Source organism: Moschus berezovskii, chromosome 13 (assembly GCF_049115385.1).
Source record: "Moschus berezovskii isolate FMDL1 chromosome 13, NW_MosBer_1.0, whole genome shotgun sequence".
NCBI classification, from domain to species: Eukaryota; Metazoa; Chordata; class Mammalia; order Artiodactyla; family Moschidae; genus Moschus; species Moschus berezovskii.
In genome coordinates, this window is record NC_142472.1 from 11593251 (window position 1) to 11608430 (window position 15180).

At 49.1% G+C, this 15180-nt stretch overlaps 1 protein-coding gene across 1 annotated transcript in view; it reads left to right on the forward strand.

The window, feature by feature from the left end:
- The first annotated feature begins 4659 nt into the window (after window positions 1-4659).
- Window positions 4660-15180, forward strand: part of SLC15A1 (solute carrier family 15 member 1) — a 47777-nt gene continuing 37256 nt past the window's right edge. The window contains exon 1 of the mRNA XM_055426589.2: window positions 4660-4778. Coding sequence (XP_055282564.1) covers window positions 4775-4778 — 4 coding nt within the window. The 5' untranslated portion in view covers window positions 4660-4774. The remainder of the gene's footprint in view (window positions 4779-15180) is intronic.

The following is a 15180-nucleotide window of genomic DNA, read 5'->3' on the forward strand; positions in this document are numbered from 1 at the left end:
ACCAGACCTTTTTTGGACTTCTGACCTCCAGAACTGTAATAAATGTGTATTATTCTGTGCCACTAAGCTTGTGGTAACTTGTTATAACAGCAGTAGAAAACTAATACATTGCTTTAAAAAACTAATATTTACTTTTGCCAGTAATTTAATATACATTTGAGTGGTATAAAATCTGAAAGATAAATGATATGTTATAGAAATACCTGAATTTTCTAAATCTTGCCATCCATGGCATTTGAAGAGATGATACACCTTTATTAATTCTAGGAAATAAAATTGAATAATTGAATGGGAGTAACTTAGACCTCAAAGGTATATATTTATTCACAGTGAATTCCCAAGACTCCATCATCTATACTGTTTTAGATTTATCATAATTTACTAAAGCAAGTCATTGGATAAATGCACTTTGACAAATTCTGATATTTGCATAATTAAACATGAAGTGAATACATGGGGCATTTGTGTCTTACTTGTGTCAGATGATAAATAAGTTGTAATATTGGTACAGAAATCAATAATGCATAAGGCATAACCATTTTTGTCTGGCAATTAGGGATGATTTCGGAAAGCGAGTTCTAATGAGGGTTTTTTGTTTTTAATTAAAAGACAAGAGCAGTGAAGAGAGCATACCGGAAGTTATAAGGATCTCTGCTTCCTTTTTTTATTTTGATATATGTCCCAGGGATTCTGTATAATTAATTGGAAGAAGTTTCTCCAAAATGCATTTTTCTAACACTTTCTGAAGCAGTGATATTTCAGATAAGGAAAATGCAAGTCGCTCAGTCATGTCCGACTCTTTACGACCCCATGGACTGTATAGTATTCTCCAGGCCAAAATACTGGGGTGGGTATTGGGAAGAGAAATTGGTATTGGTTATTGGTAAAGGGAAGCCTTTCCCTTCTCCAGGGCATCTTCCCAACCCAGGGAGGGAACCCAAGTCTCCTACATTGCAGGTGGATTCTTTACCATTGAGCTATGAGGGCAAAGCTTCCATCTAGACGGACAATGTTTGTAATTCCTTGTATCACCATCACCTGAAACTGTTTCTTGTTCCTTGGTGCCTAAGGAAGGTCAACTTTATTTTAGGATAACAGTTATAGTCTTTAATTATGTACATTGGCCTCTCAACAAATGGAGGTGAAGAATTATTTGATAGCTTTTACTTCTCACCTCCCCAAAATGTGAAATAATTTTTTATATTAAAAATAATTAGGTTCTTTGGTTGGTTTCTTTCTTTTTTAAAAAATCTTCTTATTTTGTATTGGGGTATAGCTGATTAACAGTGTCATGATAGTTCCAGGTGAGCAGCGGAGGGCCTCAGCCATGGGTATATGGGTATGCTTTCTCCCCTGGTTGGTTTCTTGCTCCATGTGAAGTAGGACAGCGAAATGTCAGTGATGACAGAGATTAGACTTTGCAGCGCCCCCCCAGATAAGTGGCCCCCATTTTTTGTTTTTCTCTTCGCTGGTCCACAGGGAACACCAGGGTAAGGTCATGTTATCCTTGTCTCCCCCAGTTCCCTGTGTCTTGATTTCCCATCACTTTCAGCCCAGCAGCTGGTAGGCCAGGCCATGTTGTGTGGATGAACCCTGGAGAGGCCGTGACTCAGGGGCACCTCGGCCACCCCACCCAGCGTCCTGGGGCAGCCAGTACTGTGTGTGTAGGAGGCAGCCCGTGTGCTACAGGTTCCTGAATACAGGGAAGAAACTCATGCCTCTAGAAACTTCTTGTCTCAATTTCACAACTATAGTTTATTTTAAATAGATGGCTCCTCCTCCCCTCTTCTGTTAAAATGCAGATATTCCGAGAAAAAAGTAACATTTTAAGGTTTCAGGGACATTTATTTCATCATGTGGGTGAGTTACCAGATTCCTTCCTGAAAGCAGAGTTTGATTCCTTTTCTGAGAGAGATTATGAAGACGTCTTAGAAACTATATATGTGTGTGTGTATACATATATATGTTATATATATAAAACATATTTTATAAATTATATATAATATATATGTGTGTATATATGTATGCATATGTACACACATATGCTCACACACGTATTTTTCAAATGTATACACATATTTTTTTTAACCTGGTACAAGATTGATCCACGTCATTATAAGAATGAGCATGAACAGCAAATATTTGTTGAGCATTTACTGAACGCCAGACCTTGTGCTTGTAGTAGGGGACACAGACTCGTGGCAATGCTTCAGCTCATAAACAACCACCTTCTAGCGGTGAAGAGACTCTCTCTCCCCCACAGTAAACCTGACACCACAGTCAGCCTCTACTCTGGAACCTTGTAAAGAAAACGAACCCAGCTGTAGAAGGCCAAGCTCCCATCTAACAGGAGAGGAAGAAGTTCCAGCGAGGGAAGGTGACTCACCCAAGTTCACCCAGGGTGACGCCACTGGGCCCTCAGTTCAGTTCAGTTGCTCAGTCCTGTCCGACTCTTTGCGACCCCAAGGACTACAGCGCGCCAGGCCTCCCTGTCCATCACCACCACCCGGAGTTTACGCAAACTCATGTCCATCAAGTCGGTGATGCTGTCCAACCATCTCGTCCTCTGTCGTCCCCTTCTCCTCCGGCCTTCAGTCTTTCCCAGCATCAGGGTCTTTTCCAATGAGTCAGCTCTTCACATCAGTTTGAATCCACTCTTGAGTTCATGCAAATGCATGGCTCCTTGACCCACAGAAGATGCTCAGAAAGCAGTCTGGGCTGCTGCCATTGGCTTTTCTTCCTCACTGATACTGCGAACAGCCTGAGCTCACCTCCAACCCAGCACGAGCACTTGCCGAAAGCTTGTGTGTCCCCAGCTCTCCCTTCCGCCCTCTACAGGCTTCGCCCTCACAGAGAAGGCCCTGCAACCTGTAGTGTGGGTCCACCACTCCCTTGCTTTAGAAAGAGTTTGATCAGCTATAAACGCACTCGGCTAAAGTCATTTAGAGGCTTTGTAAAGGGAGGTATGTTAAAGAAGAGGAAATCGTCTTGTTTTATTTGTATGTATTTCCCAACAAGGTGCTTCTGCAGGATGGGGTCCCAGCAGCCACATGGAAGGGACTTGGTCCAGCAGAAATGACCTGGACTGTGAAAGCAGACGGCTGGCTTGAAATGATGCCATGCTGTGCTGGGGAAGAGCGCCATCATTTTCTAGTTCCTCACCCGATCACATCCATTTCCTAACTATAAAATGGGATTGCTCTGGTGGACACGGGGAGGGTTGGAAATGCTGCTTTGGGTGTTTGACACAGAGCAGATCAGCAGGGCTGGTCTCTTCCATCCCCTGGAGTTTTGTTCTTCACTTATACTTCTCCACCTCTGGGAAGAGCCTGCCTTTGTTTCTCCCTGCACACCACAGTCTTCTGGTCAGCGTGGCCAGGGGCATCCCTAAGACTCAGAAGATGACAGAGACAGATGAACGGCTAAACAAAATGTAATGTGTGCACACAGTGGAATATCATTCAGCTTTTAAAAGGAAGGAAATTCTGACCCATGCCCCAACGTGGATGGACCTCGAAGACATTACTACCCATGGAAGAGGCAAGGACAGATTTTGAATGATTCCAGCTATATAAGGTATCTTGAAGAGTCAAATTCATAGAGATAGAAAGTAGCGTGGTGGGTGCTGGGGAGGTGAATGGGGAGTTAGTGTTTCCTGGGTACAGAGTTTCAGGTTGTTGTCCTTCAGTCGCTCAGTCGTGTCCGACTCTGTGACCCCATGGACTGCAGCACCCCAGGCCTCCCTGTCCTTCACCAGCTCCCAGAGCTTGCTCAAACTCATGTCCATTGAGTCGGTGATGCCATCCAACCATCTCATCCTCTGTCATCCCCTTCTCCTCCTGCCTTCAGTCTTTCCCAGCATCAGGGTCTTTTCCAGTGAATTTCCATTTAGGAAGATGAAAAACTTTTGGAGATGGATGATGGTGACGGTTGCACAACGGTGTGTGTGTACTTAATACCACTTAATGTACATTTAATAGTTAAGATGGTTAGTTTTGTGTGTATTTTACATGATTTTTTTAAAAAGACAACAGAAACTTTTCTTCCTTTTCCCTTTTAATGTTCCTGTCAGTGCCGGCAGAGTACAAAACCCCTCCTCAAGTCAGAGGAGTAAACAGAAAAAAAGATCTGGAGCTCCTTGCTGTATTATTATTTTTGGTTTGTCATTCTTAAAGGAAGGAAAGGTAGAGTTTTCCAGAAATGCTTTTCACAGCTCACAGGCCAGGTAAAAGCCACACATCTGCAGCACACACATACATTGAACTGACCAACCTTCCGCCCATTTTTGCAGACGTGGTGCTTACCCAGCGCAGTAGTGCTTTCCGAAGTGGGGTCCCCGGACCGTCAGCCTCACCTTTAGCGTGTGTTAGAAATGCAGATTATCGGGCCCCACACCGATCTACTGAGTCAGCAAATCCAGGTGAGGCCGGGGACCCTGCATTTCATGAGCCCTCCCCCTTGGCTAAGATGCAAGCTCAAGACAGGGCATCCCGGCCCAGATTTCCCTTCTGGCAGCCCCCGGGGCCGGGGCGGAGTCCAGGCGCGGGCCGCCGACAGGTGTCCCCCGCTCTGGGGCTCAAGGGGCGCCGACCTCTGCCCCTGCCGTTCCACCGCCTCCAAGGGTGGAGCCCCGCCGCCCCGCCCGCACACCTCCAGCGGCACAGGTGCTGGGCAGGGCCTGGAAACCGAGTCACAGGAAGCAGCACCTTAGCGCGGATTCCGCCCACCTGGACTCCTCGCTCGCCAGTCGCAGGGAGCCCTCGGAGCCGCCAGCATGGGTAGGCTCCCGGGCAGGGCCGGGGTCCCGGGGAGCGGATGGGAGCCGGGCGCAGGCGGGGCGCTGCGGAGGGGTGCCCCGCGGGCCGGGGAGGGGCCGGGCTGCCACGCGGTCCCCACCGGCGGCTCGGGGACCTGCGCGCGCGGAGCGGGGAAGGCTGGCACCGCGGGCGGCCGTGCGCGCACAGCCGGGACATCTCGGCGCGGGAAGCGGCTGCCGGGGGTCCCCGGAGCCGGAGCCGGGGGTGGGGCTCGGGGGGAGTTTTGTCCCGTCCTGGGGGGTGGGGGGAGCGCAGAGGGAGGGGTCCCGGGCATAACCTTGACCTGCCCACCTGTTGGGAATCCTCGGCCTCCGTGTTCCCAGCCTGTGGGCTGTGGGCTGGACGGGGTCGTGCTGGTGATGGGAGGGGTCCGCAGAACCTCAGTGCGGGAGGGAGCATGCTCCCTTGGCACTGCCCTTGCCTCTGGCTGGCCAGGTGACCCCAGAGCTGCAGAGGGAACCCTGGTCCAAGAGGCGGTGGGGCTGGGCAAGTGGGCCACACTTGGGGTTTCCAGGGGTGCTGACCGTGCGCCTCCTCCCGCGTGCAGGCGGTCAGCCGCCGCACCAATCAAAGCGCTGCTTGGCAGGCGGACCGGCTCCTGGGCTGGTGCTCTGGGTCTCGCTGCAAAAACACCATCCGCTTGTCACTTGGTGCAACTTTCCTGGGAGGTGCTCTGAAATATTTATTTTGATTTTCAGATCCCCACACCTAAGTAGTTTCTGTGCGGAATGGGAACTCCCAAACGTAGTTGCAGTCGGGGTAGCTGTCTGCCGCTTGATTACCAGTGAATGAACACTGTGCAGTCCCCAGTGAACACACTTTCTAGTTTACAGATTGACTCTAAGCGTATACGGGTTCCTTCGTGTGTTTTGCAACTGAGATAGGCATAGCATGTGAGAAGCCACAAAAGGTTTATGTTCGGATACCAGTTGCATCTTTGTTGTTGTTCAGTGGCTCAGTCGTATCTGACTCTTTGTGACTCCATGGACTGCAGCGTGCCAGGCTTCCCTGTCCTTCACTATCTCCTGGAGTTTGCTCAAATTCATGTCCATGAAGTAGATGATGCCATGCAACCATCCCATCCTCTGTTGCCCCCTTCTCCTCTTGCCCTCAATCTTTCCCAGCATCAGGGCCTTTTCCAGTGAGTCAGCTCTTCACCTCAGGTGGCCACAGTTGTGTATTTACTCAGGTCCTAAGTTTTCGATATCTGGGTCTAGCTAATAAATGAAACAAATAATTAGGAAATGCCTTTTAATTTAAAAAGCAGCAGTGACTTCCCGTCTTAAGATCAGACCTCTGTGACTGAGATGATGCCAGGATTGTTTCAGGTCTGCTCATGACTGCAGGGGGACACTTGGTGAATTCACCTGGAGGGAAAGAAGTAAGGAAACGTTTTTAGGGAAACATTTTTCTTGAAAAGGTCAGATGGGAGATATTTTTGGCTAGGGAGGCCACACATTGTGTGTGGCAACTATTCAACTCTACCCTTGGAATTTGAAATATGAAACAAATGGGCGAATCTGTGTTCCAGTAAAATGTTACTGATGGGCATGGAAATGTACATTTTATATAGCTTGCAGGTGTCACGAAATAGTCTTTAAGTATGTTCTTCATTCCTTTTAAAATATAGACATCATTCTTAACTTGCAAGCCTTACAGAAAAGGGCAGAGGGCTGGATTTGGCACCAGGCCCATAGCTGCTGACCTTTGCTTCAATGAACCTGTGAGATTATCAGAGTCGAGGCGCAGAGGAGGCCAGGAGCAACCTGCCTTGACTGGGGAGCCCCCTCTGAGGCCTTTGGAAGATCGGGGATGACTTTGCTGAAAATCTCAAATATTCAGTGTTCCTCCTCGTAACCCCACCCCACCCCCTGGCCAAGAGCTTAGCAAAGATTTATGCTGAAGTTGTACTCACAAATTCCTTCCCTCGCTCTGGTTCTAGAAAACCATAAATCCTCCTTCTGTCATGTGCCCCACCTGGGACTCTGAAAATGTAGGTTGAGGGGGCTTCTGGTTCTAGGAAGCAAGTTCCCCTGACAACCAGGCCTGGGCCTCGGGGCCAACTTGAGTAGTTCATTCACTTTGTTATCGTACCCCTGCCCCCAGCCCTCAGCTTCCTTCTGGCCCCATATGCCCTTCTGAAGAGTTTTTGATGCCAGTTTCCTGCCTGAGTGTAAAGGAGGGACAGCCTTGAAGGGCCCTCAACCCTGGGCATTTACAAGTCCTTCCACGTTCTCTCCTCTTTCTAGAAGCTCTTGGGTAGACCTGTGAACAGAGCCAAAGGGCCAGGGAGGCCGGCATTGCTGCTGTCGGCTGGAAGCCTGGGCAGGGGGCGGGGCAGGGTTTCCACACCAGAGAGGGCTGAGGGCATCTGAACCTCAGGAGAACTTCTTCCTCCCCAGAGTAAGAAGAGAAAACTTCTGACATTGGGTCCTTTTAGGCTGACGTAACAGCAACCCACTCCAGCCTTCTTGCCTGGAGAATCCCATGGACAGAGGAGCCTGGCGGGCTACAGTCCACTGGGCTGCAAAGAGACAGTCACGACTGAAGTGACTGAGCACACACACTCTAAGGCAGTGGATTTTAGACTTCAGCCTGCATCGGGATCACTTGAGCTAGAGCTTGTCCTAACAGGTGGCCGGGCCCCGGCTCTAACATGTCTGTATCAGTAGGTCAGGGCAGGGTTCAAGGATTTACAGGTTCCCAGATGCTGCTGCTCCTGCCAGTGCCCAGGACCACACTTTGAGAATCACCACCCTCAGTGACTCTAAAGGACAACTCTCTTTTCTTGACCCTCACCCACATCCACACATTACTACCGCACCCCCAGAACGAGACGGTGGCAAGATCTCGTGCAGTCTGGGCCCTGGGTTGTCCTTGATGACCGAACTTGGGACACATTAGTAGCTGGAATCGGAAACTTAGCTCGTGAAGGGAGCCAGCTAAGGCTGGCACAGGTTGACCTGAATCACCTATTTATACAGGTGTTTTGTTTTTGGACTTTTACCACATAAGGGTACAAAAGTGTCCTGCCCTGAGGAAACTCATATCCTCAGGGGCAGAAGCACAAGCCCATAAACCACATTTTCCCACACCGAATTACAGTTGAGGGGAATAAAGTATTATGAGACAGGTGAAAGCAGTCACTTAGGGTGTCTTGTCAAGGTTGGAGAATTTGCCATCTTCATGATAAATTTTTGCATAGCCCTTCGCAGCCCCACAAAATGTCCTGAGTGGAATTATTCCACTTTTGGTTTACTCGGATTTCTGATCAATAATTTTCCCACTGCCCTTTGAGTTGCTAAAGGACAGAGACAGCTTGAGGGATTGTTCCAGGGGCTGGTTGAGCCACCAGGAGAGTTTCCAGGGAGCCGTCTCTTCCCTGGGGTCAAGCTGATGAATGGAACCACGGTGCAGGGACTGCCAGCCAGCTCTGTTCCTACTTCTCTGGGCCATGGCTGCTCTTGGACACATCTCAGTTCCATCCCTGGCAGGAGAGAAAGTAGGTGGGTGTCCCAGGTGAGCCGAGAAGGAAATAAAAACAAGGGTGGACTCGGGACATTCCTCCTTCCTCCATGATGGTGGTGAAAGAAAGAGGCAGTATTATCAGAAGATGAATGCAAACCGTTGACTCATAGCCCTGGGATTGCAACATCAAGAAGCAGGGACTCGCTGCTTTCGTAACTTTGTCCCCTGGTTTCCGAGGTCAGAAACATATCCCCGAGGAAACAGCGCGGTGGGGTCACCCCATGGGGTCGATGTGAGCAGGGGTGGCCGCCCAGACTCGGTCCAGGTGCAGCTCCTATCATCAGGCAGGACGGGGATATAGGACTGTCTCAGCAGGTGGAAAGTGCTACAGCCAAGACAAGGGATGCGACTGTCTACAGACTCTCCTGAGGAAGGAGGAAGGCCTAGTCCTTCCTAGATTGGAGACCAGCCAGCACCTCCCCCTGGACTGCGGTCAGCCAGCATTTCCGAGTCGCCTGCATTTCATGGAGATGTGTGACCCTGAAGCTGTGCCCATCAGGAAAGTTTGGTTCAAGGACCAGACGTAAGACCAGAAAATTCCAAACCATAAGAAGACCCATTAAAAGTGCTCGGACTCAGCACTTCAAACTCTCTGCAGGGTTTTCCTGTAAGCTCTATTAGGACATGACAGGAGGGACAACTGAGATGTTCTTAGAGGAACAAACGTTTTTCTCATTTAGTCCAAACACGTAAGTTCCATGATGTATTCCTTCCCTTGTGGCTGCTGTAACAAAAGTATCACAAACCAGGTTGTTTAAAATGGCAGAAATTTATTGTCTCGCGTTTCTGGAGGCTGAAGAAACCCAGGTGTCAGCAGGGCACGCTCTCTGAAGGCCGTAGGGGAGAATCTATTCTCTGCCTTTCCTCTTGGCCTCTGGTGTTGCCGGCCAGCCTGGCATGCCTTGGCTGGTGGACACAGCGCGCCCGTCTCTGCCTCCGTCATCACATGGCCTTTGTCTTGCCTCTGTGTGCACTTGGCTGTCTTCTTATCAGGACACCGGTTGTGTGGGATCAGAACCCATCCTACTCTAGGATGACCTTGTCTCCAGTCTTCACATCAGCAACAACCCCATTTCCAAATAATATCACCTTCTAAGATTATGGAAAGGACTATATTTTTGGGAGAACACTGTTTAACCCTATACATGGTACTAGAGGCAGGCTTCCCTGGTGGCTCAGACAGTAAAGAATCTGCCTGCGATGAGGGAGATGATCCCTGGGTTAAGATCCCCTGGAAGAGGAAATGGCAGCCCACTCTAGTATTCTTGTCTGGAAAGTCCTATGGACAGAGGAGCCTGGTGGGCTACAGTCCATAGGATCGCAGAGTCAGATGTGACTGAGTGACTAACACTTACTTAAAAACGTAAATGGTACTAGCAAACATTCCCTCTGAAATATGTGTACTATTTATCAATAACTTTAGTTAGGAAACATTCGCAGTGTGCATAGATGGCCCCACTGTGGCCGGCATCCTCAGCCTAGGTCCTGCATTTGGTAACTAGCGTCTTCCCCCAGCAAGACAGATGGATTTTTGCAGTCATAGCTCTAATCCATCCTGAACAACAGTCTATTTAATAATGGAGCTGGTCTGTAAACACACCCCCGAGTGCGTAATAGTAGGTGAATCAGAAATGTTCACAGTGATGTCATAGACATGGGTGATTTGCCTCATTAATTCTAAAAATAATGTCCATACTCTGTTGATACTGTGTTCTGGATCAGTAGATAATTTCCAGGCAATCTTTAACTATGAATAGTGTTTAGCTTTTTGTTTATTTATTTTATATATATAGTTCTCCCTTCTGTGCGTGTTCATTCTAAAATCATAAGACTGGAAAAAGTAAGTCACCTAACACTTCTGTGGAGAGCTGTTAGGTGATGTCTGATAAAATTTAAAATACACACAATGTTTTATCGGCATTCTACTTCTAGAAATTCCTTACGGATATTCTCATGTAGTCTCATGACAGGATGGAGCCATGTTCAACCTAAATATCAACAGAGGAAAGCATTTGCATTCTGTACCTAGTTTTGCAGCCTAACTTCACGCTTACCATGATCAGAAAGCAGTTTTTCTAGTCATGATTTAACATCTTAGAGCAAAAAAATCTTTATGCCTAAAATTTCAGGTCTTTAACTTATTTTTAATTGCTACCAAAGAAACTCCCCTAAAAACCAGATAGGTTTTAGTGTTGTTTTTTTTTTATTCAGTGACGCTTGCACGCCCCAGGCGTTGTTTTCTCCTGTGAGGACATTCGGCGGGGCAGGGCCAACGGTGATACGCTTGTTTCTCTTGCTGCTGGCGCATGTGCCTCGCTTGGCGGCGGCGTCCAGAGGCCGGGAGCCCCTCCTCGCGCGTTCTCTCCTGTCTCCTTTCGCAGCAGCTCTGAGGCGTGGTCTGTCTTTACCCTGAGAATATATTTGTTTATTCACTGTCAGCCGTCAGAGCATTTAGAGTCAGCCTCACTCTTAAGTTCGGAATACAGAGTGTTCCTTTTTTTTTTCTTCCCTTTAAAATTTGCCAGCCTCCATTTTATTATTATTTTTTTGGCCACTCAGCATGTGGGATGTTAGTTCCCCAACCAGGGATTGAACCCGCACCTCCTGCATTGAAAAGGCAGCGTCTTAACAACTGAACCACCAGGGAAATCCCTACAGGATATCCTTGTAGAATACAAGAATGTCCAGGTGTAAAAAGCTTTTGCACAGCAAAGGAAACTATAAGCAAGGTGAAAAGACAACCCTCAGAATGGGAGAAAATAATAGCAAATGAAACAACTGACAAAGGATTAATTTCCAAATATACAAGCAGCTCATACAACTTAATACCAGAAAAACAAACAACACAATCAAAAAGTGTGAAAAAGACCCAAACAGACATTTCTCCAATGACATACAGATGGCTAACAAACACATGAAAAGATGCTCAACATCACTCGTTACTAGAGAAATGCACATCAAAACTACAGTGAGATATCACCACATACCAGTCAGAATGGCCCTCATCAAAAAGTCTACAAATAATAAATGCTGGAAAGGGTGGGAAGAAAAGGGAACACTCCTGCATTGCTGGTGGGAATGTAAATTGATACAGCCACTATGGAAGACGGTATGGAGACTCCTTAAAAAACTAGGAATAAAACCACCATATGACCCAGCAGTCCCACTCCTAGGCACATACCCTGAGGAAACCAAAATTGAAAGAGACACATGTATCCCACTGTTCATTACAGAACTATTTACAATAGTTAGACCATGGAAGCAACCTAGATGTCCATCGACAGATGAATGGATAAAGAAGTTGTGGTACACATACACAATGGAATATCACTCAGCCATAAAAAGGAACTCATTTGAGTCAGTTCTAATGAGGTGGATGAACCTAGAACCTGTTATACAGAGTGAAGTGAGTCGGAGAAAGATAAATACCATATTCTAACACGTATACACGGAATCTAGAAAGATGGTGCTGAAGAACTCATTTACAGGACAACAGTGGAGAAACAGGCATAGAAAATAGACTTACGGACGCGGGGAGGGGGAGGAGAGGGTGAGACGTATGGAGGAGTGACGTGGAAACTCGCATCACCATACGTAAAATAAGCCGATGGGGATTTGCTGTGTCGCAGGAAACTCAAACAGGGGCTCTGTATCAACCTAGAGGGGTGTGATGGGGAGGGGGATGGGGAGGGAGGTTCAAGAGGGAGGGGATCTATTTATACCTGTGGCTGATTCATGTGGAGGTTTGACAGAAAATAGCAAGATTCTGTAAAGCAATTATCCTTCAATAAAAAATTAATTAATTAAAAAAAAAAGAATGTCCAGGTGCAGATACAGGAAATTCCTGGAGAGCAAAGATGGTTTTCATAACCCCCAGGAAACCCGTCCCCTGAGTCACTGATGAGCCTCCGCCTGAGGCGGAACTTAGGCCATGTCCCTGGACCTTTCCGTTTTGCGTAAGAGCTTACTGAGTACTAACTCTGGCTGCCTTCTCCCTTCAGTAGAGGAATACGCCGTCTCTGAGCACGTCCCGGGGGCTTAGATCTGGGGTGCCCAGAGCTGATTTCTTCCTGAGGGAGAATGGGAATGGTCATCAGGATTCAGACCTGTGGTTATGGAAGCAAGATGCTGAAAGCTGCAGGTGATTTATAAAGCCATCAGAGGCGGCCGTTATGGGCCTCTTATGCCTCTGATTTTCGACAGTTGTTTATAGAAATCTTTTTTAAAAAAGTATCACTAGGAGGTTGGACTTCCTTGGTGGTTCAGATGGTAAAGAATCCACCTGCAATGCGGGAGACCTGGGTTTGATCTCTGGGTTTGGAAGATCACCTGGAAGAGGGCATGGCAACACACTCCAATATCCTTGCCTGGAGACTCCCATGGACAGAGGAGTCTGGCGGGCTACAGTCCATGGGGTCACGGAGTCAGACACAACTGAGCGACTAAGGCCAGGAGTGTGCCTACAAATGCTGTCTGTTTGGGGTTTAATTGTGTCCCCCACCCCACCCCCTGCTTCCCTCCAGTCCATATACCGAGGTCCTAATCCCCCAGTACCTCAGAATGTGACCTTACATAGAAACAGGGTCATTGCAGATGGCGTCAGTCCAGGTGAGGTCACCCTGTAGGAGGCAGCCCCAGTCCAGTGTGACTGGTATGCTTAGAAAGAGGGGGAGATTTGGACCCAGACACAGCAGCGCGGAGAGGTCCAGGTGAAGAAGAAGGCAGCAATCCGGTGATGCTAAAACAAGCCAGACACCATCAGGGCTGGCCAGCAGCCCACCAGAAGCTAGGGGACAGGTCCCTCACAGACTCGCCCTTCACAGCCCTGGCAGGAACCAGCTCCACCTTGCAGCCAGAACCGTGAGATGATAACATTTCCATTGCTCTAAGCCGCTCTCTTCACGAAATGAACAGAAGTGCCCCTAGGGGCATTAACTAAGGACTGCCAGCCTCAGCCCTGACCAGGGGACCCCCTCCCAGCTCAGGGAATGCGGAGACGGTTTCAAGAAAGATGAAGATCCAGCCATCAGACTCACGTAGGACCAGGCCCGGCCGCTGCGTGGCAAAAGCTGCCCCGAGCTAGCTCGCTGCATCCTCATACAGCAAGGAAGACCAGCCCGCTGCCTCCCGGTACCCAGCAGAAGGGCGACACTGCAGCAGCCAGATGGCTTCGTATGGTGTCGTATGCCATGTCTATCTGCTTGGGGGCGGGGAAAGGCCATGGACAGAGGGCCCCATGCCTTTCCAGTCGGGCAACAAGTTGCCATCGCCCAAGATGTCTGGTCCCTGCCCTGGGATCGTGGCCAGAGTCGCTTCATAAAACCTCCACCACTGGTTTCCCCGCATTCCTCAGCAGCTCCAGGTTGTTAGAGTTCAGTGGACGTTCCCGATTCTCAAAGGCCTGATAACGCTTTTGCTTTTCGCAGCAGTGCTGCCAGGGCAGCCAGGAACTTGATTAAATGGCTTTCAGGAAACCACACATCAGCGTGTTGGATGTCTGGTGGTGGTGGTTAGTCTCTCAGTTGTGTTTGACTCTTTGCAGCCCTGCCAGGCTCCTCTGTCCATGGGGATTCTCCAGGCAAGAATACAGGAGTGGGTTGCCAGTCCCTTCTCCAGGGGATCTTCCTGACCCAGGGATCGAACCCAGGTCTCCTGAACTGCAGGTGGTTTATGCGGCTGTTTGTCAATGTAGCAGGGGAAGAATAGGTTCTCTCAGTGGGGATGAAGGAAGTTGCGGAAAAGAGGCTATTTCTATAAAAACAAGTCCAGACGGACAGGGCCAGTGCCCCCAGGGGTACAGGCTGTGCCCTGCCCGGAGGCCCCAGAGCAGGCCCAGGCTGGAAGGCAGCGCCCGGGGCCACTGAGCCACTCTCCACTTTGAGCTGTGCCCCCGGGCGAGATCTGGCCAGAAAGATCACAGTTTTCCAAAGTGCACAAAACTGCCGTGTGGACAAGCAGGGACCCTGAGGTGGGGGAATGTGGCAAGACATTCCAGGAAGGGAAAAAGACTTATCAGGTCAGGAAGAGTCAGCCTCAGGAAGAGCCCCTCCGGAAAACAAGGGCCTCAGGTGATAGACGCAGGCTGTCTGCTCTGGAACAAGCCTGACTTTGGTGGCCAAAGCCCACTGAAGGAAGGAAAAAGCCCTTTGCCTTCTTGATCAAAGTTGATCAATTTGGGGGGAAAAAATCAAAGTCAGCGTGCCTCTGCCCCTGTGCTTCCACCACCAAGCCTCAGTTCAGTTCAGTTGCTCAGTTGTGTCCGACTCTTTGCGACCCCATGGACTGCAGCACACCAGGCCTCCCTGTCCATCACCAACTCCCAGAGTCTACTCAAACTCATGTCCATCGCATCGGTGATGCCATCCAACCATCTCATCCTCTGTCATTGCCAGCTGCAATTACACCTGATGCATCTCCTGCCAGGCTCTTTTTGACATCACCGATGCTGTATTTTCTCAAAAAAAAAAAAGAAAAGGAGGGGGCAATCACATGATCTGTGAGGCTCTGAAACTCTTTTCAGAAGTCAGAATAGCTCGCTGTGTCCAGGACGGTTGTAAAGAGACAAAGAGGATCTAAGGGAGGAGAGAGGGGTGGGGAGGGGAGGTGCTAACTGCCCTAATGCTGCGGGGAGCCATGCAGGAGCCTGGAGAGGGGGCGAGGTAGGAGGCCTGGCTCAACTGCTGGGGTGAAGGGCAATGGAAGTCAGGTCCCCAGTAGAGGCCGGGCCATGCAGGAGGCAGAGCCTGAGAGTTTTGAGGGCAGTCCTGAGAGCCTCCACCCGGGATACTCAGGTCAGTGGGGTGGACAGGAGACGGGGAAGACGAGGCATCTGCTT